Source organism: Bombus terrestris, chromosome 18, assembly GCF_910591885.1.
Source record: "Bombus terrestris chromosome 18, iyBomTerr1.2, whole genome shotgun sequence".
Classification (NCBI taxonomy): domain Eukaryota; kingdom Metazoa; phylum Arthropoda; class Insecta; order Hymenoptera; family Apidae; genus Bombus; species Bombus terrestris.
In genome coordinates, this window is record NC_063286.1 from 2,200,080 (window position 1) to 2,222,562 (window position 22,483).

The window sequence follows — 22,483 nt, forward strand, 5'->3', positions numbered from 1 at the left end:
AAGAAGCACAAAATATACATATTACTAAATAATATTATATATTCTTTCTATATTATACAGGAAAATTAAATAATGCATAATATAAGATCAATTAATTTATTTTAGATAATTTATCTAAGAATTTATTATTACAATAACATTATGTAGTTGGCATATAACTTTGTTGACACATGTTCATTTGTATCCTTGTCCCTGTCTTCATATTCTTCTTTTAGTTCAAATTTTCTGTAATAATTTATTAATTTCACTGAGGTATTCTGTTTCTAAGATATGCTAGGATTTCTTCTGTAGACTTTGCTAAAATTGCTTGTCTAGGTTGTTTAAAACAATTTCCAGATAAAGATAGATTCCTAAAAAAAACTTCATGTTATAATATTCATATACGTATTTAATGAATACGATTTATTTATCTCGACTTACCTTAAGTTCTTCAAAGTGCCTAGCTCTGGTGGTACGAATCCAATGTTGTTATTAGCGAGATTTAATATCGCAAGTTTTTGCAATTTTTGAAAAGATGGTACATCGATATCAGTAATTAAATTGTCATTCGCTATTAATATCTCTAAAGAATTTATAGCATAAACAGATTCTGGTATTTCTTTATACCTATATAATATACCAATAAGTTTTAACGAGATTTGACTTACATATGTGTGAATATATATTGTAAAAGCAAAAATTGTAATGCAATAACGTAATTCATATAATATACGTTATTACATATTACATATAAATAGTGCATACCACAATACTGCATACAAGAGTACAATACCTGTTAAATGAGATATTAAGTTCTTGTAAATATTTAAGCAAGCCAAGATTGATGGGAAGTGATTGTAAAAGATTTCTGCTTAAATCCAAAATCTGTAGATACTTATATTTTTCACCAATCCATTCTGGTATATGTGTTAGTTGATTAGATGTCAGTTTTAAATCGGCAATTCTTTCAATTATGCATAATTCATCAGGTAAGATAGACAGCTTATTCCTACTTAAATCCACTGTACCTACATCGGCTTTGCATGCATTTTCAAGAACTTCTAGAGGTAATTCAGTAAGATTTTGTCCAGCCAAACTGAGCAATTTTGTACTCTGCATTGTATACCTAAGTATAATAAATTAACTAGAAATAATTTGCCACCAATAGTTCTCGCTACAGTAAATATTAATTTAATTAAATCAGATACCTATCTGGATAAATATTTGCGCTAGTATCTGCTACTACGTGCTCTTTCACATCCAAGTTTGTACTTTTAATACCCTGTCGTATATGTTTTAAAATTCGAGATGTACCACATCGTATTATGTCGGTTCTAACATTCTGTATATCATTTCCGTCAATCACAAATTGTTTTAAATTAGGCAGTAGGCCAATGTATTTTGGTATTCTATAAAACACAACAAATATCATTTCGAAAATATTTCATTAAAGTAAAATGATAATGTATACAAAGTAACATACAGAGTTAGTTTGTTGTGTGATAAATCAAAAATTTCTAGGTACACCAGTTTTATTATTTCTTCTGGTATTGTTTCAATTTGATTATTTCCTAATGTTAATGTTTTTAATTGTCCTACACCTTCTAAACAAGACATATCAATCTCCTATAAATTATGCAAAATAAACATTAAAAATCTGTTGTATATACAACTTTTATTACATATAATGTTGTTATTAATATAAATTATTATAATATTTTATCAAAAATTAAACAATACATCTTTTTATAGATATATTAAATGCATTAAGAATTTTCTCTATGTATATAACTGAAATGCGTACATAAACTATTTATTTCTCCATAAATAATCACTATATATGCTTAGATCAGCATATAATAGTACGTACAGTAATGTTATTATCAGCCAAGTGTAGTACTCTTAATAGTATACAACCAGATATATCAGGAAATGTTGTTAATTTGTTTGATTGCAACATCACTGTTTCTACCTTCCTTAATTCACCCAGAGGTGGCAACATTTCCAACTGATTATAACTTGCATTTAACTTTTGTAATGCTATTTTCAAAAAATATGTGTGCTATTTATTAAATTTTTATGTCATACAGGAAGAAGCAGTGTGAAACTGTTTTTCTTTTAAACTGATATTATACATTAAACATATGATAAAAAAAAATTAAATTAAACAAATCATATAAATAGACACATTATTGTAAATCATACCTCTCATATTTGTTAAATCAGGTGGCAATTCCTTTAACATATTATGACCTAAATCCAAGGAAGTTAGTCGTACTAAATATCCCATCCCAATTGGTAACTCGATCAAGTTATTATATGATAAATCCTAAACATGTGCAACATTTCAGAAGATCAAGTATACAGGTTTGTCTTAAAAACATATAAATAAGTTATTATAATATACCAGGTAGGTCAACATTACAAAGTCTCCAACTGCTGGATCAAGCTCCTTTATACTATTATTTTTTAAATTTAATTCATGTAATTCATTTAGCTTATAAAATTCATGTGGAAATTTTTCTAATTTATTATTGGATAAATTTAGTATGTTTAACTTTTTTAAATTTCCTATTTCAGCAGGCAAATCTTCCAACTGATTATTGTGCAGCTGTAAAGATTAAAATTTATTACATAGTGTTTTACATATATGCAATTTCTTCATATATAAAACTGTTATATTTACATACATTTAATGTAGTTAACTCTGTTAAATTTTCTATTTGTGGATCAATTTTCTTTAAAGTATTACAACTTAAGTCCAATGTCTGGAGAGGTTCCTGTTCCCACCACCTTTCAGTTTCTTGTACATAATCAAGCTCGAAATGTAAATCCCTTATTTCTTCTTCAGTTAAATCATTTATATTCCATACTCTATTAGGTACTATAATAGATTTTGTTAGTTTTAACATAATTTAACTAATATGGATTTCAATTAAACATAAAATATGACACTTATAAAAAAATAACTTACCTTGATACGCATATGATAATCTGATGATGATACTGTAAATATTGCTTGCTCTATTGCATTATTCACAATCTAACATGCAAAGCTATCTATGAATCGACATAAACAAGTAGTTTCATGGCTACAATTGAAATTGAAAAGGTAATATATATAACATTTATTTAATGATTCAGATTTCATGCTTTACATATATAAATGGGTGCAAAAATAAAAAAAAGTCCAAAAATGTAATGAATAACTTTTATTGTTTATCAGTAACGAAATTAAAAAATGAATTGCAACTAAAAAGCATTAAGCTGATAAGTATACGTTTATCGCTGACGTAATATTTTCTTTATGATATATATATTGAATAAAATACATAATATTTTTGTAAGATAATGATATTTTGTACATGTAACAAATGTATAATTCATTTCCTATCACAATAAATAAAAAAACAATATATAAATTATAAATTATAGAAACTATAATGTAATACAGATGTGTGAACAAACATGCACATTATAGTATATGACTACTGCATCGAGATATCAAGCGTCTGAATGATATCGAATAACATTTATATATGTAATTTTTAAGTAATGTGGATACCCGTAAATAGTCCTCTCGATGAGAGGTTTAAGTTTCCACTCTTTCTCGCGGATATAATAATAATTTCAGACAGTTCAGCATTATCGTCATTCTTCGTTCGTTTTTTAAACACTGCTAAATGATTAGCTTTCTTCTTTACGCCACTCATATTGTATTTATCACGTACATTGTTTACGCATTGATATCCTCGATACGGGATGACTTAATCATGAATGTTCCCCCACTTTGTATGACAACGACATGTAAATCATATAATAATTATATATGACGACAAAATAGCTAATATCGAATACAAGTTTATTTTGATTAGTGAATTCTTTTGTATCTTTTGTATCTATTGTTTATTTTATTTGATATAACAAAGAGATTAGAAATAAAAACAATCATTGTTTTAATTATTTCGTACTGTAGAAATTCAACTTCCTTATGTACTAAAATATAAATAACTATTTTAACATTGCATAAAAAACGAATAATCATTAATGACTGAAATGATGAGAGAAAATTTCCTTTCTGACATCTGTAATGAATTGTAACAGAGTCATTGTAATAAAGGAAATTTTTAAGTCACAGTACTAGATGCATTTATAGGAATTTTAAGATAAAATGTTGCCACTAGGATGGTATTATTATCATATGGGGGCGGAATCGGCGGTTTCGATCCATTTGTGTCGGAGTGTGGAAGCTAACGTGTAGTCGAAATAATTGTTAAAATTATTAAATAAACAGAAAATCAGTTTGTATTACTATTTAAGCAGTATAAAAATCTGAATTGCTTAAAGTATGAAATCGTCTTGAAATTATAATCTCGAAAGTATACGTGATGCAACGTTAAAAATTTTTTAAATTATTGTTTTTACTACCTCTGATAGTAGCGTATTTATTTTTAAATATTTAATCATTTAGTGAAATATTAATTATTCATCAATATGAGTGCGAATTCATCGAATTTTATTATGTTAAAAAGGCATATCCTTTTATTTATATTTATGCTGAGTCAAGTTAACAGTGAACAAGGAGATCATATACATACTACTATGCAATATACTAAAGATAATTTTTCAACAGAAATTCAGAAGAAAAATCATTTTATCATGTTTTATGCACCTTGGTATGCATCTTATTTTAAAAAGATCTTTTTCTATATATTTATAAATTCATTGGAATAATATTATTACTGATATCAGTGTTATGTAGCCTTTACAATAAAGAATATTTATTTTTTTTAGGTGCGGTCACTGTCAAAGACTGGAACCTACATGGGAACAATTAGCTAAAATGTCAAACTTAGAGGATAAGAATATAAAAATTGCTAAAGTAGATTGTACTACAGATAATAGTTTATGCACAGAACATGATGTTACTGGTTATCCTACGTATGTGTGATATAGATATATTCCACAAAATATTTGTGACATTATATAATATATATAAGTATACAATTATAAAGAAATAAACTGTAGGATTCCTAATATTGCAGATTAAAATTTTTTAAAGCTGGAGAAACCAAAGGTACTAAGTTCAGAGGTACAAGGGATTTGCCATCTTTAACATCTTTTCTTACTGCTCAGCTGGGTATATCCTTGGAAGTAATTATAAAAAGCACTTATATTAAATTATAATATATGATAATACCCAATCTTAGTATTCAATTGTTTTTTTAAATTTTCTGAACTAGAGTGAAGATGAAGCACCAACACCTCCTGAACCAGTAAATGGTTTATTGGAATTAACAGAGGATACTTTCGATAAACATGTATCTACTGGCTATCATTTTGTAAAATTCTATGCACCTTGGTGTGGCCACTGCCAAAAATTAGCTCCTACATGGGAAGAATTAGCTAATAGTTTACGTAATGATAATTATGTTAGTATTTCTAAAGTAGATTGTACACAACATCGTAGTGTTTGTGGACAATTTGATATAAAAGGATATCCAACATTGCTTTGGATTGAAGATGGAAAGAAGGTAAAATTTAAGTATCTTTCTTTTTTAGCAAAAGTTTAAATTTTTCTTTTCAAAAATTAATTTTAATAATACTTGGTATGTATGAATATATAGGTGGATAAATATGCTGGGCAACGTACTCATGAAGAGCTTAAAGTTTATGTATCAAAAATGCTTGAGAAAGGAAATGACCAAGCTAACATTATGACTGAAAATTTAGATAGTACAACTCATACTGTACTCAGTTTAACTGGTGAAAGCTTTAAGCATAGTATTGAAAACGGCATTTCATTTGTTAAGTTTTTCGCACCTTGGTGTGGGCACTGTAAACGTTTAGCGCCTATTTGGAAAGATCTTGGAAAAAAATTCTTAACAAACGACAATGTGAAAATAGCAAAAGTAGACTGTACTCTCGATGTAAGTAAAGAATTGTGCAATGAACAAGAAGTAGATGGTTTTCCGACTTTGTATTTATATCGTGACGGACTTAAAGTTTCTGAATACAATGGTGCTCGAAATTTAGACGATCTTACCGAATTTATACTGAATTATATACAGCCGCATGACGAATTGTGATTATACATATTTTTCTTGTAACTAATCTAATTTTAAAGCAATATCATTAATTTAAACTGATTTTATATTTATATATATATATATAAATGTGTAACATTTAATTTAATTATACATAAATGTAAGAAGCATCACATAAAAACCCCAAGGTAACCAGGCCATATATTTTTCATTTTTGTATAAAATATTAAAAGAAAAATATTACAGAACTATTATATTTTTGCGTGAACTAATCGTGTACTTCCAAAATATATTTATAAAATTACTCGTGTTTGCTGTGTTCCTATTAAGCCTGTTAATAACTTCAAAACATAAAGTTTATCATTAAATAGTTGAAGGATAAAATGATCGTAACAATTGCCCACGTTGTTTATCTATGTACAATGTTTTACGTTTTACGATTATTTCTCGTTCGAGATCACTTCTCGCTTTTACCAAACCTGCCTGCGTATCTTCGGCTCGTTTTAATTCCGCTAACACAGCTGATGTGCGTTCACCAAGTAATTTCACTTCTTCCACCAAACTAAATGAAGCATATTTTACGATAAATATGTTTTGTGCAAAGTTACAAGTAAATTAAATTTACATATCTTATAATGATTATTTAGTTATATTTATCAAGTATAATATATATAGCTCATTGATAAGATACTTACGCAAATTGGGAAGTATCACGGCAACTTTCTACATTACGTCGTTGTAACCTATTCGCTAATCTTGTTTGCGCTACTTTCATCACGCAATCCAATCCTCTTGTTGAATGACGAAGCTCTTCTATAGATTTTTCAGTATTTGCAAGTTCGTGTAAACACTAAAAGAATTCTTATCATTACGATACGGCAATTTTACGTAATGAATTTAAACTTACGCGAAGTAGTTCTTTTTCTAATTGTAAACGAACATCCTCAGTAAGTTTAATCTTTTGACTTAAAACCAGATCTACGCGAGTCGCTTGATCTCGGAGATTTTTAATGGAATTCTTATATGTAGAATCTAAAGTAAGTCTTAAATTTACAGATCTCTGCTTGGCTGCTTCTGCATCAGTCAAACTTTCTCGTGTGTAATGTTCATAACTCGAAGGTGTCGACTGTCTAACGAAAAAAGATTAATAATTTATACAAATTTCAAAATCTAATCTAAATTAATGCTAATTGTAAATTAAAACATTAATTCTGATACATACCCTGCTGGAAATCTTGTAGCTCCAAGTTTCCACAAGATAATGGGGGAATCATTTTTCAGTTGTATATTGTGGGAATCAATGTCATAAGCATCAGTTTTATCAGTCCAATCCATTTCCATTCTTACTTTTGCAGCCTTTAATTCGATTAATTGCATTTCTATATGTTCCCGAGTTCTACAAAGTAAATCGCGTATTTCTGAGCAGAGCGCTACCTCCTATAACAATTAATATGTATTTGCTAATATACGTATATTATTCCTACAATTTTTTTTTCTTTTATACATTTACTATTTTATTAACGATATTAACTTTGCTAAGCTCTTCCTCAACTTCATCTCTAATAAGGTCAGACTCTAGTCGTTTTGATCGTAATTGTAGGAATTCGCCAGCGATAGATTCTGGAACTGTAAGGAGTGACAAAGAATGCTTTACTCGTCGATGTTCAGCTTCCAATAATTCTATCTCTTTCGTGATTTCAAGTATTAAATGTTCTAATTCAGTTTTCCAACGATATACTTCGTTTGCACGATTTTTTAAATTATCTGTCGATTCCAACTGTATCTTATCTGCTTCTTTATACGATCTTTCCACACATCGTTGTGCATTATTTATAGCAAGTCTAAAATATCATGCTTTTTATTATTATTTGAGCTAATAATATAAGATATCACATCAATGTACAGGTTTGTTTGCATACTGTGCTTCTCGAATCTTCTCATCCGACTGTTTAAAAAATTTCTGATTATGAGCTCTCCATTGAGGTGCACCAAAGCTAGTTACGGAATATCGATCGACAACTGGTCTAACTCCCGTTAAACCATCTTGAGGTGTAAAATTTACACGACCGGTTGCCCATGGACCAATCGCTTCCATTCGTTCTTCTGGTTGCGCCGGAAGCTCATCTCCTGGTTGAGGAAAATAAAGAGGAGGCGGTCCGTCGCTTTTTTTAGTATAATCAATCCTTGGACAAGGCTATATAAGTTTTTTTTAGAAAAAGTGTTCAGAAACTCATTTGAAATAAAATAGTAAAGTTAATTACTTCTCTCGATTCATGTAAATAATATAAAAGTTACATAAGTGGTTATCTTAAACTAAAATTTACCGTATCCTGGACTTCGTCCAATTTAGTCGAATCTTGTTCAGTATTCATGTTAAATGTTTTCCTAATAAATTACTACTAAATTTCTACAGCTCTCGAGATTGCATTAATACAAATTTCTGTTTTTATTACGAATGATTTTCGTAAGACAGTAACTATGCTGTTAATATATCCACAGAGAAGTGTGCGAAATTTATTGATTTAATAATTCGTAGCAACGAAATATTTTCTTTGTCGAGTAATTAAATGACTTCGGTAATGATTTAGTAAAAGTTATTGAAAGATGATTGAAAATGTTCGTACATTTATATTATAAATATCGTTTCTATGAAATATGAAACGTTATAAACCACAAGAAGTATTCTTTTAAATACCGTTGATTTATCAATTTAAATAATGAGATTATGTAGCTTTACACCTTATAGATCACCGAAAAATATTTATTGCAGAAATATAATCGCGTGCGTTTGAACATCAATATATATAGGTACACATATAAATGTGTATGTGTACATATTTATTTGAGATAAAAGTATGAGCAGATGTAACCTTATCTCAAATAGCTATGCTATTTAATTAATTTTTATGTCAAAAACCACAATATAAATAATATGTGTAATAATATAAATATTTATTACATAAAAGGCAATAGATAAATGTTTTAACAAAAATATGTAACAATAAATCATATCTATTTTAAAATATTGTTTTCGTTTATGATAAGTATTTTGTATCTTTAAATACATATGTATGCAGTTAATTGACTTCGAATAAAGTTAAGAGGTTCATTCTCAAGATAATGTTTGATAAAAACAAGAAGCAGTATTTAATGCTCTGTTACAGATATGTTGAATTATTTGTTCATAGTACGGTGACTGGCGCTGGGTACGTCTGACGAGATACATCTGCAGAAATGAGTCGTAAAATGCCGGATATTAAATATACTCAGGTAAATTGTTTAGCTGTAGAAGATATAAAAATTAATTTTTATAAGAAGAAACACGCAACCTTTAATCATATCTTATAAAAATTATACATACGTAGTCTATATCTTATATTCTGACAAATAACCATAGATGTTGACACCAGAATGGTAATAAGAACAATAATAATAAAACTTATATTAAAATTAATATCACATATTTTCAGTTATTTATAAATAATGAATTTATGGATTCTGTGAGTCGTAAAAAGTTTCCTACTATAAATCCAGCTGACGGTACTGTTATTGCAGATATCTCTGAAGGTGATAAGGTATTATACTTTAATTTTCTAATCTTCATTATATTATGGAAAATTTTTTATATCAAATATTAGGTTATCTTAAATATTTAAATATTTACATTCTTTAATATAGGCAGATGTAGATAAGGCAGTTGCAGCTGCAAGTCAAGCATTTAGTAGAGGATCAGATTGGCGAAATATGGATTCATCTGTTCGTGGAAAACTTATGAACAAGGTATATTATTTGTTTTATAATTGAATAATATTTTTAATAATCTTTATATTAAAATTTGTATATTTAATTATAATATTTAGATGTATATAGTTTGCAGATCTTATTACAAGAGATTTAGAATATATTGCCACTCTTGAAGCCTTGGATAATGGAAAAACATATTCAAATGCAGTTTTTGATATAGAAGCCAGCATAGATACAATTCGTTATTATGCTGGATGGTGTGATAAGATTTTTGGAGACACTATTCCAGCAGGTATGTTTAACATTTGTAAGTAAATGAACTGTGTTTCATAAATGCTCATGTACAATATTTGTTATTTAGATGGAAATCTTGTTTCACTTACACGCAAGGAACCAATTGGTGTAGTAGGTCAAATTATCCCTTGGAATTATCCTTTTCTTATGTTGGCATGGAAATGGGGTCCAGCATTGGCTACTGGATGTACTATTGTTTTGAAGCCAGCCGAACAAACTCCTCTAAGTGCCCTTTATGCTGCAGCACTTGCTAAAGAGGCTGGATTTCCACCTGGTGTTATAAATGTTATTACTGGTTATGGTCCAACAGCTGGTGCAGCTATTGCCGAACATCCAGGAATTCAAAAAGTTGCATTCACTGGGTCTACAGAGGTATCTTGTATACATCGTTAATTTTTATACTAATTCACGAAGCTATATTAACATTTAGTATATGATTTATAGGTTGGTCGTCTGATAATGGCAGCTTCTGCTAAGAGTAATCTTAAACGTGTTTCTCTTGAACTAGGTGGCAAAAGTCCATTGGTTATTTTTGATGATGTTGACAGTATGTTGATAAAACACTTATTAAATTATTAACATATAACGGTATAAGAGAATTAATAAGTATGTACATTAACTTCTAGTCGAGAAAGCAGCTGAAATTGCTTATAATGCAATATTTGCGAATCATGGACAAAACTGTTGTGCCGGTTCACGTACTTTCGTACATACTAAAATTTATGATCAATTCGTTGCTTGCGCCAAACAATTAGCGTTAAAAACAAAAGTCGGTGATCCTTTTGATGCTGAAACTCAACAGGGACCACAAATTGATCAAGAAATGTTTGATAAAGTTTTAGGTTTAATTAAATCAGGAAAGGAAGAAGGAGCTGTATTAGAAGTTGGTGGAGAACGTCACGGCAATGTTGGTTATTTTATTAAGGTATAATTTTTTAAGTGAATGTTTTTTATATCATTTGTTTGTTTTGTGTGACCATCTTAATATTAATTTAAGCCTACCGTTTTTTCAAACGTGACTGACAATATGAGAATCGCAAAAGAAGAAATATTTGGACCTGTTCAATCTATTTTAAAATTTGAAACAATGGATGAAGTTATCGAACGTGCAAACAATACAAATTATGGCCTTGCTGCTGGTGTTCTTAGTAAAGATATTGATAAAGCTTTGATGTTTGCACAAGCAGTACAAGCTGGAAGTGTTTGGTAAAGATTTCATAGCATTTCTGTATTCGTTATATATATATATGTTTGACAGAGCTTAATGGAACTTTACTTACAAAAACTATCGTTGAATAGGGTAAATTGTTACGATGCTATCACGCCTCAAACTCCGTTTGGAGGATTCAAACAGTCGGGAATAGGTCGTGAGCTGTAAGTTTGTCAGTATTTAATCAAAAGACTTTGAAACAAAATATACATTGTTACCTTTATATTTTAGTGGTGCAGAAGGGTTAAAAGAGTATCTTGAGACTAAAACAGTATCTATTAAAGTGCCAACAGGTAATTAAAAATATTATGTATATATTTTATTACGTATTGTTGAAGTTTATATAAATCTATATTTCAATAAAATTATCGCACAACATATTTTCAAAATTCATTTATAAATGTACATAAACATATATAGGAATTATGAATGAACCAATTGTTAATAAAATAACAATGAATAAAGAATTAAACTTTTAACCACATGATTCAAATGATATCTTTATTAAAAACATAAATAATATATTTAATATATTATTATATACGAGTTCTAACATGGTAGTAGTCTAATATTTAAATACATCAAAATCAATGACACATATATGTCAAAGTTTCAATATTTTTTGTCACAGAAAAAGTCTGTTTGACTATCTAATCATCTGGTGGAATTCCCAATTCTTCGTCAGACCACTCTATTGGATGTATTTCAGGGAAGTGACCCTAAATATACAAGAATATAAATTGAATATTTAACATAAAATACAAAACACGCGTGTGTGCATTATATAGTATAAAATGTAATAAAATATATCGAATACAGAAACTTATTCATTTAAGTATCTTGTATTTTAAAAAATACTAATTATTGCATAATAGCTTTTCAAATGAAGTATGCTAACGATAATTATATTACTTACAACAATATGCCCATAATCGTGCCATGCGTTCCAAAAGATCCACCACCATACAATTCCACCAATGCATTCAGCCGTTATTTTCCATCGTCTTTTAGGTTCAATCACTGTACGATAGGCCCAACTAAAAATATTTTATAATTTAAATCAATTACTTCTTTGAGACAATGAATTCACAATGAGTTCTTAGATGTGCTTGAGATAGGATACATTATACATATTTATTACATATGAATTATATGTATAACATATTATATATATATATTTGTGTGTGTGTGTATGTGAATAATTTCTATATTTCTGAATATATTATAAATATTCAAAATTTTACGGTAAATACAAAAGTGCACAAATCTAACCTCGTTTCAAATAGAGGTTATATAATATATTTACCATTTACGAATCTGTTCTAAATTCACTCCAGTCTGTTTTCTTCCATTTAATTCGTATATATTTCTCAAAATTGATGGACCACGCGACAACAACATTTTTTAGTTATTATAATTTCAATCAATGATCTTGATTCCCGTTCACGGCAAGACCATCCCTATCGGGGAGGCTAAGAAACTAACTGATACAACCATGTAAGATTAAATAATATTTCTTTATATACACATACATATGTATATATGTATACTCACCTACCACACATAAATTACTCCTTTGCAAAACTGTAAAAAACGGTATTTTTATACTTTTTGCATAAAAGTGTATTAATTTTGTAATTAATCAGTTAATTGCGGAGTCGAGTTTCAAAAATCTTTTACGGGGTGCGCCGATAAAATCTAGCAATAACGTGTATACACGTTAACCGTGCCGAAATAAAGTTTCGGATTGATACACGTCGAACGCAGTTAGCTGGTTAAAAGATTTTAAGTTGTTGAAATATTTGGATTTAGTATAACATTCAGACTGTAAAATTTTAGGTCTGAATTTCTCTTTTCGAACGTATTTTGGGAGATTTTTCGCGGAAATGAACGATTTTTAAAAATCGTCCTCATAAACAAGGTCTTAACTTTAGGAATCTGCGTAACCGGTCGCCTCACACTGACGGGAAATTCAAATATAACCCAAATCTGATGCAACACTCACGATTCAAATTCATGTAGAGTGTAAACCATACAGTAAGTTAAGATTATCAAATTTAAAAGAGGTCTCGTCAAAATTCGCGAGGACGTCGCGCAACAACAGATTGATCGAAACCTTTTATACCATATTTCCGTGAAAAACGACGCTCATTTTTGCCTTCAGCGATCCTACAAAATCGTAGGAAATGTTACTTTAGTCGAATATTTTGCAGTCTGGATACTATAGTAAGATCCTATTTTTTGGCACTATAATATTTTGAACACTATCATATCAATGTATTTGAAAGACATAAATAAGAATTCAGTTCATCTTTCTAAAGAATGTTCGTTGTTGTAGACTTAACTTATTACAAGCTTTTTTGTAATAGATATCGTTTGTTATAAAGCCATTTGCTCGTTAAGAAACAAATCACGTGATAATCTGTTCTTTCTTCATCTTGGTATTTCAATTTAATCAGAATCAAATTCTTGATAACTCAAGGTCTTGATAAAGTGATATTTTCTTTGTGTATAATATTCCTTCCTCCCATTTCCTGCCATTTTTTTAAATATACTAATCCTATAAATAAATATGTTACAGATGAAGTACAAATTTTACCCACATCTGGTTATTTAGTACTTGCATGTCAAGTACGCAAGATAAAGGCTGGTATTTAGAATTCTATGATTTAAAGAAAACAAGAGGGGAAGTTGCAAAGTAACATTCGAGCTTCCCTTACTAATAATTGAATCGCACTTTATACAACGTCATTAATTTTTCTGTCATTTTAATTTGTTTCAGGAACCATCGTAAGATCAACGGATTAAGACTAATATCTCATATATTATACTATCCATTTCCTTATCATATTTAGATCCTTAGATATAGATAAGTAGGAACTTGAAGCATTTAAATCATTAATAAAGATTTAATGAATATCGTGCGAGATTACCAACAACGATACACGGAGATAAATTGGAATATCGTTACCCGTTTTTGGTTTTCAAACCATTCCCAATAACTTTATTCGCCAGAATTAAATTTTTTATTCTCCCGTGTAACGAACCTGGCTTCGACTGTCTTTCTTCGTAACTATTTTTTTTTTTTTTTTACGAGATTAATTTAAGGCTACTTAACAACTGATGAAAGTCGTTCAAACATATCAGCTGCGAGATACTCGCCATTACGGGTGAAACGAGCGGGCTTCAAAAAACGAGGGTAGTCTCGCAGTTGAGTCGCGAGCAAGCTGACTCTCATTGGTCTATCGCAGGGTTTACGATTTGCGATTAACCATCTGGTTCACGGTAGCAACCCCCGAAGGAATACGCGTCATTGGTCCTCCTATCGTAACTTCTCCCCAACGCGCGCCCTAATAAAAGTTTTATAGTGGCTTCCGACCAATATCTTTCCTCGACAAAACGCGATCTCCCAAGTACTATACCTGGATTCGTTACAGTGATCGTGTATAAAATATGTCTACGTACGTATTTTTTTAACGAATTATGATTATATTACGATAAAAAAATGATGATTTGCGAGGACCTAACGGGTTACCTATACTTTTTATTTTCAACTGGTATAAAGTAAATATTTCTCGCTCTGATGGCGGATCAACGCGGCATATTTTTGAGGACAATCGTGTGGATTGAATTATAACCGACATGTAGATATGTCTATTATGATTTAGAGCTGCATATGTGCAAATTTACTTTACTCGTTAGTTAAACGTTAGATATAAACATTAAATTAATTACACTGGAAAAGTTGAACCAAAGATACGATCGTAAAAAAGAGTATTCGTTAAGAAACCGATAAATGAGACGAATGAGATAAATTTCTAAATGCAACGCGACCATAGAGTCCTCTTGTAAACGCGAATCTTCGTTCTCGTGGAATAAAATCTTATATCGTGATCGAAGTCGAATTATTACGCGCTCGTGCATGCATCACGTGATACCGCATCCTGATTGTCGATTTATAATTTTACTATCGCAATGGTAGACCGGTGTTTACAGGCGTTCTCGAGAGACCGGAATTTATTGATGATCCGTTGAGGGGCTCGCGGTAGTTTTACGATACCACTTGGAGGATTTTTATCTAGCCACCCGGCAGCTTTTATCATTTGAAAAACGCACCGTTTGCTGTTTTTCCTTTATCGTCCAATAAACTCGGTTCAATTGCAAATTCCTGGCTACGCGAAATGTTCTTCCGTTATCCGTCGCACTCCAAGCGCACGAAACGATGTTCGTTCTGGCCACCCATTTGTCCGATAGTCTGTTTAGCAAGGGAAAAGTATGGATAGACTTTAATCGTACTCGTTCCCACGCTTATTACACGTAGCTACCTTTTGCTTGTTTGGAGAACGTTGTTAGAAAATGATTAAATGGATCGATAGGTATTCTCCCTGTAGAGAACGATTCAATGCGAAATCCATTACAAAGGATCATTTAACGGATTATAGATCAGTACGAGAAGTACTAAATTATCTAACTTGCTCTAAATCGTATACGCGGTCGCCTATATGCATACGAATAATCATAACTTTTCATTCTTTATCATAATGAGAGGAAAAGATGTCTGAGAAGAAAAATACCATGTCGAGCGTCACCAGCGGGGAACTCGTAGGTCGTAGACATACCGAGTAATCTTTGCGCATAAATAAATTCCCTTTTCGTCCGAAAATTTTAAAAATTAATTCAATAACGTACGTCTACCGCACTGTACCTATCTGCGTGACAATATCTCCTTCTCCGACGAATTTTCACGCTTGTGATCTTACCTTTCGTTTCCATATGGTAATGAACATGGCGTTTCAATATCATTTCTTCGATTACTCATCTCATTGAATTGCAAATAAATTAATAAATACACGCGATCGGGCTTTTAATGGTTGACGCCGAGGAGAAAGCATTTTGCGTTACGTCAGTCGGCCACGTTATCTCGAGCACACCCTTCGCGATAGTTTCACCCTCTTTTCGTACCGCCCCTTCTATTCCCAGTGTGAGCGTTTCACGAGGATTATATCAAAGGCTAAAGGGTGTTACCATGGATACACGAGCAGCCATGTTGGTCCAGGGGCGTGAGAGGCGGAAAAGCCCTATGGAAAATTCGATAATTCCAGGCTGCTTGGAAATGGCGATGTATCTACTTACGAGACTCGTTCTCCAAGGAATTTTCGGATAAATGTAATTAAAAGTAAGAAGAAAGGTATCTTGTCACGTTGCATTTCCTATTCCGGTTCAAGCAATATAAAAATGTTTAACTCGCTCCAAAAAGCGTAAAAGCGCGTTCAATATTTAACTTATGTTTTAAGAACGTTTTAAACGCGTTGGCCTTGTGTCGTAGAACGTATGCGATTGTTTCTCACTCGGTTGCTCCAACAAACTTTCGTCGATTCATTTATTTCCCTGACCCGGTGAACAAACGGCACCGTTTACATCGAAAAAGATCGTCGCGAATAAGATTTCACTAATCACACGCGATAAATAGTAAAAAACAAAGAAAGAATTGCGAGTGCATTTGGTGTTTTGGGCGTAGCAAAGGTTACACAACACGCGTCCAACCCAACCGCAGAATCGAAGCAAACTGGTACCGAGGAGAATCGAAGACGAAAACGAACCCCGAGAAAAAGATAAAAAAGATAATAAAACGGGGCTGAGACGAAGCCGAAGCTAAAATTTTCAAATATAATGCACTGTTTGAGGTACAGGTAGAGTATCGCGACGTGGAATTCCTTCCACCAAAGGATTTAGATGAATGGACCGTCGGAGTTATGTTTTTATTGCACCTATATGACGGTTACTCTGAGAACTTCCGATTGAAAGAAGAGGTGCAGCTGGAACTGAACGCAGTCGAGGCCTGTAAGAATGTCCGAAAAACGTCGAAGAAATTTATAATTCTTCTAATGGTAAAGAAAATTGGACAATCGTGTGGAGTTTGAGAATTTTTATCGAAAGATGTTCTACCTGAGGGCGTGATTGAAATTTCAAGTAAAAATTGCATTAGGATCGTGTTACTGAAAGCCAAGTCGCTTTTAACGTACATGACAAAGGAAAGTCGAAAGGATAGAGAGGAAAAACGCGTGAGTTTTCAAAGTTGAATTATGGTTGACAAGAACGATAAACAAGTATAGCGTATACGCTGCAACAGGCGACCGTTATCAACGAGATAAAAAATGTTTGATACAAAAATTCGTAACGCTCGACGAGTATACGCGTCGAACTCGGTCAACTTGTTTAACCAACTGGTACTTGTCCAAATGACACGCTGTAACGTACAGTTAGAATGAAAATCGAGGAAAACGCGAGGGCAAGGACTTTGCGAGGATCAAGGAGAAGACGTTGGACGGGAGCGTGTAGTTTATAACGCTAATATCTTCTGTTTCCTTGGAAACGATCGCAGAACGCGTTTCTTCTCGAGCAGTAACGTCCGCCAATATGTCTCCCCTAAAAGCGTCAGGGTGGCAACCGTCGTCTCTGTACGCTACCGATGTGGTAACAGCTGCCGAATCGTCGGTTGGTTCGACCGATCCATCCGGAGGACCGATAACAGCAACATTCGCCTTTTTTTCGAAACGTCCATTGGAATCGCAATTGGACGTTCTCGAAGTAAGTTTATAAGCCACGGTATTTCACGATCGTATTTCCTCCGCGATAACCGTCTTCCAATGTCTCGTGTGCAAAACGTTTTATTGGAGCACGTGACTTCTATTCCTTATTTTTATTCATTAGCTTCGTGTATTTTTCTTTCTTCGTCTTTTGAATAAATTTGAGATAACGCGAAGATACACGAAATTATTCTGCGAAAACAAGCTATATTTCAAGGATAGGATAATACTAATTTTTCCGTAGTATCTATATAACCGTGTACAAATATATTCGTTGCAGATTTAAAGCGCGCGGAGCAACTCTTGTCATTGTATTTTTTTCACACTTTAACGGCTCGCGACTATGGTAATCGAGTTTAGAGACGTTGCCAAGGCAATTACTTTCGCTCGTCTAAGAGTATGGTCGTCCGGACGGTCATCAATCATCGCTTCGTAAATCTAGCGGGATCCCAGCGTATTCGACGAAACCCGCGAGAAGATCGTAAACGTAACACCATTGGAGATTAGTTTACATCGTGATCGCGGTTTCTCGCATTTTGTTGGTCGAGGGGCTATTATCGATATTTATAAATTTTCCTCGTATTATTCGCGCGAGGCCTCTGCACGGAACATGGTTGCGCGGCGAAAGGAACAAGGATATCTTGCAAATAAGGAAATGTTTTATTCGTGTCGCGGCATTTTATCGAATTTCTCAAATTTCGCGCTATCGGTTTTAGCAGCTCTAGCTCTGTTCTAGCAAGATCAATTTTATGAATTTTATCTTTTCAGAAAACGAGAACAATGGATCTGAGCGTATCTTGCATCTAAATTGCAACATATGTAAATTATTGCAACGAAGACAGAGTTAAGAAAACTACATGTTTTCTGGACGAGCTGAGAAGAAGCCAGAAAGCTTGCGCGTACTGACATATTCGAGTGGACTTGATATTTTCCGTTCGTAACATTTTACGAATGGTAATAACCGGCAACCCTTAGAGAACGTTACGGCTTTTTTCGGAGGAGTCCATACAGCGCGTTCCAAGAGCTCGATACTCGATGTAACTTTGTTGTCGAGAAATCTTTCTTGTAATTTATTTATTAAAATTTAACTCGATGATTTAAAAAGCTATCTGATATCTAACAACGTATAACGTTACATAGCGTATAACGTGTAAGGATATTCCGAAGTAGATGAAAAAATCTCTAATTTTCTTCATTGACTGTATTTTAATTCACGTAGCATAAATATGCACGCTAGGTCTATAACTATACTCTATGTATTTACACATTTTAATTGCCCAATGGGTTAAAATATGTACCATAATGTAGAAAATACGTATGTAGTTTGCGAAAGGTTAGAAATTTATATTATCGACCGTTCGCTACGCGAAAAAGAAGTTTGGGAGAATCGTTGTAAGAGGGCAGACGCGTAGGACGCGCGATACCTACGTTACCAACGTTTAAAAAAGGCAATAGTAACCTGTTGTAGAATGCTTTAGAATCTTTCGAAGATACGAATAGTCTGCCCAACGAGACGAGGCAGTAAACGCAAACAAAACTCGATTGCAGCCACGGCAATCAAATTTTATCTACGTTTACTGTCTCGTCTCGTTGGATAGATCGTGTACACGTATTTACAACGATTTCAAACGATCGAGGGTCGATGGACGTAAGTCAGACACATTCATTTTCATCCTATAAACGGTATTATCTGAAAAATTTTGAATTAATAAATATGCGCGCGTTTCTTTTATTATTCGTAGAGTTTTAGCGCTGATAGAGTTAACGATATTCGACGTAACCAATTAATCCACGTTAGATTTCAAATAAAAATAGTCGTTTTTTCGATACATACAGGTTAGAAGATATCGCATAGTGCGAGGTATCGATGTTCCACGCAACGTCGCATTCCGAGTGACGGAGTAGTCGTAATGTTTGCTTTTCCTCGTTCGACGAATTTCACGAGCGTCGTTTCTACTTGGAGACGGCGCGTATGGAAAAAAGGCAACAAGGCTAGCAGCGAAGGTTGACCGAAAGGTACGAACGACGGAGCTTTTAAAGCTGCACCGCGTATTTGTTTGCGAGCCGTGTTAATTCGTCGAACAAATAACCGGCGACGGCCCTCGGACCACGAACGATTCGAAGCCGTTGCAAATGATCAGTTCCTCGCGGGCAATACGTGTAACTGCATTGCGTCTCACAGTTCCGTCGCGTAACCTTTGAAAAAAGGCAAATCGACGCTGCTTCGTGTTGGGTGCGGTGATGTCTCAAGCAACGGACGCTTCGTGTCGAGTATACGCTAGTTGCTCGCGATGAATTATCGAGGTACTTTCTTGCTAACCTTTTTCCTTTCGCGCGTTACTCGTCTATTATCTCTCCTTTCTGTTTCCGTATTGTCCGTCGCGAATTTTACAGTCACGGTACTAAGATTTATAATCTTCGGGGCGTTTTAACGAATCGAAGTAACGAGACGAAGCAACGCCGATATTTAAATTATAACTATCTATTGGCCAGAAGAGAAAGGAAGATACGGGTCTCGTATTCCAAAGCGTAAAAGTCTATTTATACGATCGTCGCTCGACTACGAATCGAAAGCGTGTTACAACGACCATTTCTTTCAGTTCGATCTCGAGTTGATTTTCGTCGGTTTACTCGAACTGCTCGACGGCGAACCTACCTCCGTATCGCAACAGCCTGTTCGATCGAGGTACATTTTTCGATGCTTCGAATCGAGGAACAAGTATTCTCTCTTTGTAAATATCGCAACTGCGAGAGACAAAGTCCGTTCCGCGACGAAAACGCGTGGCGCGGTTATCGGAATTACGCGAGCCCGTAAATCCAGCGAAATACAGTTAGAGCCGCGGAAGAGAGCAACGAAACGAGTCGATACGTGCGGAATTTTACGATGCCTCGTGGCCGTGTCGGGAATCGACGAAGAAAACTGCCGCGTCGCAATAGGGGGACCACGCAAGCACGCTGTTTTTATAATACACGTTAAATAACTTTACGAGGCCTCAAGTATCGTGGCAAATTGATTTCGTAACGACAATCACGGAATTAACGTACAATAAAAGTATCACGATGGCAATTAAGCGGAGCACTTGTTTAACCGCGAACCGCTCGCGATGCTTCAGTCTCGCTTCGCAGCGCCGAATGAACGATACGCAAACGGTATTCCATCATTTTAATTTCGCCGTGACGTTCCGCTCGCCATGGCGTCGATCTTCTTCCCCGTCGCTTCGACCGACAAGAATCCGAGTTGCGGCTTTTCGTAAGTTTCCTCTGCGAATTTCACGTTTTCGATATTCCACGCAAGCTACTCCCGCATTTTCCTTTCCGCTTCCTTTTTACCAAGCTTTTACCAACTTTTACGAGATATCTTCATCGACCTTCTCGAGTTACTCGAGGACCGCAAGATTTTCGAGTCAACATGCAAAACAGCGATACGGTGATATTCGAATTTACCCAAATTTCCTCGGCCTGCCAACGAACCCGCGTGACAGCGAAAGTTATCTGATCGCTTACGTAGATACGGAAAGGAGACGTCGCGACGGAAGCGAATCGGAACGACGCTTCTCTTGTCTAACAGCGGGATTTTGCACGCGCGTGGCGCTTGTGTATACAACTATCAAGTGCTTACATTTATGCCTCTCATAATTGGCTTCGTTAAATGAAGAGAGTGACTGAGGAATTAGCTTGCCGGTAATAACCCGGCTATTTATTAACACGTGAAACGAGACGTTATAGGTCTCGCGAACGAATACGTCCGACACACGAGGCGAACGTCTTCTTTGTTCCGTTTTCTTTGCATTTTGTTTGTCCGTGTCACCGTGTCGCGATAAGCCACCATGCCTTTTGTTCACTCGCTGCTGCGTCTTATTCTCTTCGTCGCGCGGAGAAGATATCGCGTTAATTCAATCGCTGTGCATTAAAAACGATCGTCGGACCGGCGAAGGACAGGACGGATGTTCCAAATATACGACGAAGCGTGTATTAGCTTTCTTAGGAAGGGTTTCGGAGTGACGGAGACGTTTTCTTTCACGCTGGATCGCGTTAGTTTTTTCGTTCGCTTTAGATTTTCCCCGGCTTTTCCTTCCGACGATCTCTTCTCGCCGTTCTCCGATTTTACTTCACCCGGGAAACATGTTGCTCGGTATCGTTTGTTGTTTCGTCGAGAAAAAACTGACCTGCTGGCCTACATTCCGTCCTGTTTTCACTTCCTGCCGGTATACAAGGATTTTACGAGTTCGAAAAAAAAGGATCCTCCGACTCAAAGATCTCGCTGCTCTCTTTGTGTCTTTTCAACCGAAAACATTTTATTTCGCGCATTCGATGCTCCGAAACAACGAAGACGATACGCGGAACACGATAACGGAACGTCTAAGTGTTCCGAAGAGCGCGAGGGACTCGCGAAGGGGAAGAATCAACGGGCGAGGTGTTTTTCCTTCAAAATCCTTAGCCGCGTATTTGTTCTAAATATTTAGAAAAAATGTAACGCGAGACCGGCGAGGGAGAACCGAGCGAGGAGTTCAGGCAGCCGAAAAATGTCTTTCATCTCGGAGGTAAGAGGGACACAGGACGGTGTTGGCCGTGAAACACCGACATTCCACGCTCGTGGAATGCGCGGGTGAAACGTTGAACCG

General features: G+C 34.0%; 5 protein-coding genes across 6 annotated transcripts; 2 read left to right on the plus strand and 3 right to left on the minus strand.

Moving 5' to 3' along the window:
• Positions 1-82: 82 nt before the first annotated feature.
• Positions 83-3,850, minus strand: LOC100647003 (leucine-rich repeat-containing protein 40). The gene is made up of 10 exons (XM_003402100.4): positions 3,545-3,850; positions 2,670-2,863; positions 2,387-2,590; positions 2,185-2,308; positions 1,850-2,019; positions 1,463-1,605; positions 1,188-1,388; positions 773-1,105; positions 421-606; positions 83-350 (listed from the first exon to the last, which is right to left on the minus strand). Exons 1-10 carry the CDS (start codon positions 3,690-3,692, stop codon positions 245-247), a joined length of 1,809 nt encoding a protein of 602 aa, XP_003402148.3. The 5' UTR covers positions 3,693-3,850; the 3' UTR covers positions 83-244.
• Positions 3,851-4,166: 316 nt separating this feature from the next.
• LOC100649717 (thioredoxin domain-containing protein 5 homolog) lies at positions 4,167-6,330 on the plus strand. The gene is made up of 5 exons (XM_003402123.4): positions 4,167-4,655; positions 4,774-4,920; positions 5,025-5,133; positions 5,223-5,513; positions 5,607-6,330. Exons 1-5 carry the CDS (start codon positions 4,474-4,476, stop codon positions 6,066-6,068), a joined length of 1,191 nt encoding a protein of 396 aa, XP_003402171.2. The 5' UTR covers positions 4,167-4,473; the 3' UTR covers positions 6,069-6,330.
• Positions 6,294-8,499, minus strand: LOC100649978 (tektin-4). Its single transcript, XM_003402124.4, has 7 exons — positions 8,351-8,499; positions 7,946-8,220; positions 7,558-7,867; positions 7,249-7,463; positions 6,934-7,156; positions 6,722-6,876; positions 6,294-6,588 (listed from the first exon to the last, which is right to left on the minus strand). Exons 1-7 carry the CDS (start codon positions 8,396-8,398, stop codon positions 6,390-6,392), a joined length of 1,425 nt encoding a protein of 474 aa, XP_003402172.1. The 5' UTR covers positions 8,399-8,499; the 3' UTR covers positions 6,294-6,389.
• Positions 8,085-12,109, plus strand: LOC100648346 (aldehyde dehydrogenase 1A1). Of its 2 annotated transcripts, XM_003402111.4 has the most exons (12): positions 8,085-8,180; positions 9,215-9,296; positions 9,497-9,601; positions 9,705-9,806; positions 9,897-10,062; positions 10,132-10,436; positions 10,509-10,611; positions 10,691-10,989; positions 11,062-11,270; positions 11,364-11,438; positions 11,506-11,567; positions 11,906-12,109. In XM_003402111.4, exons 2-12 carry the CDS (start codon positions 9,261-9,263, stop codon positions 11,926-11,928), a joined length of 1,485 nt encoding a protein of 494 aa, XP_003402159.2. In that variant the 5' UTR covers positions 8,085-8,180; positions 9,215-9,260; the 3' UTR covers positions 11,929-12,109. The 2 variants fall into 2 exon arrangements, with proteins under 2 accessions (XP_003402159.2, XP_048270068.1); XM_048414111.1 differs by lacking the exon at positions 8,085-8,180 and having other exon boundaries at positions 9,152-9,296.
• Positions 11,759-12,758, minus strand: LOC100651178 (NADH dehydrogenase [ubiquinone] 1 beta subcomplex subunit 2, mitochondrial). Its single transcript, XM_003402133.4, has 3 exons — positions 12,581-12,758; positions 12,191-12,311; positions 11,759-11,993 (listed from the first exon to the last, which is right to left on the minus strand). The coding sequence occupies exons 1-3, from the start codon at positions 12,673-12,675 to the stop codon at positions 11,925-11,927; spliced, it is 285 nt and encodes a 94-aa protein (XP_003402181.1). The 5' UTR covers positions 12,676-12,758; the 3' UTR covers positions 11,759-11,924.
• Positions 12,759-22,483: the final 9,725 nt, after the last annotated feature.

Bases quoted from the DNA above. Each gene is read 5' to 3' on its own strand.
- LOC100648346 (XM_003402111.4), top strand. From the start codon at position 9,261: ATGAGTCGTAAAATGCCGGATATTAAATATACTCAG. The intron at 10,990-11,061 runs GTATAATTTTTT...TATTAATTTAAG, and splicing joins ATGTTGGTTATTTTATTAAG to CCTACCGTTTTTTCAAACGT. The intron at 11,439-11,505 runs GTAAGTTTGTCA...TTTATATTTTAG, and splicing joins TCGGGAATAGGTCGTGAGCT to TGGTGCAGAAGGGTTAAAAG.
- LOC100649717 (XM_003402123.4), top strand. From the start codon at position 4,474: ATGAGTGCGAATTCATCGAATTTTATTATGTTAAAAAGGCATATCCTT. The intron at 4,921-5,024 runs GTATGTGTGATA...CTAATATTGCAG, and splicing joins GATGTTACTGGTTATCCTAC to ATTAAAATTTTTTAAAGCTG. The intron at 5,514-5,606 runs GTAAAATTTAAG...ATGAATATATAG, and splicing joins GGATTGAAGATGGAAAGAAG to GTGGATAAATATGCTGGGCA.
- LOC100647003 (XM_003402100.4), bottom strand. From the start codon at position 3,692: ATGAGTGGCGTAAAGAAGAAAGCTAATCATTTAGCAGTGTTTAAAAAA. The intron at 2,864-3,544 runs GTATCCACATTA...AATCTATTATAG, and splicing joins ATCGAGAGGACTATTTACGG to TACCTAATAGAGTATGGAAT. The intron at 1,389-1,462 runs GTATGTTACTTT...TGTGTTTTATAG, and splicing joins TCACACAACAAACTAACTCT to AATACCAAAATACATTGGCC.
- LOC100649978 (XM_003402124.4), bottom strand. From the start codon at position 8,398: ATGAATACTGAACAAGATTCGACTAAATTGGACGAAGTCCAGGATACG. The intron at 7,868-7,945 runs GTATGCAAACAA...ATGATATTTTAG, and splicing joins GAGAAGATTCGAGAAGCACA to ACTTGCTATAAATAATGCAC. The intron at 6,877-6,933 runs GTAAGTTTAAAT...GAATTCTTTTAG, and splicing joins TAGAAAAAGAACTACTTCGC to TGTTTACACGAACTTGCAAA.
- LOC100651178 (XM_003402133.4), bottom strand. From the start codon at position 12,675: ATGTTGTTGTCGCGTGGTCCATCAATTTTGAGAAATATATACGAATTA. The intron at 12,312-12,580 runs GTAAATATATTA...AAATATTTTTAG, and splicing joins TTAGAACAGATTCGTAAATG to TTGGGCCTATCGTACAGTGA. The intron at 11,994-12,190 runs GTAAGTAATATA...TTGTATATTTAG, and splicing joins ACGATTATGGGCATATTGTT to GGTCACTTCCCTGAAATACA.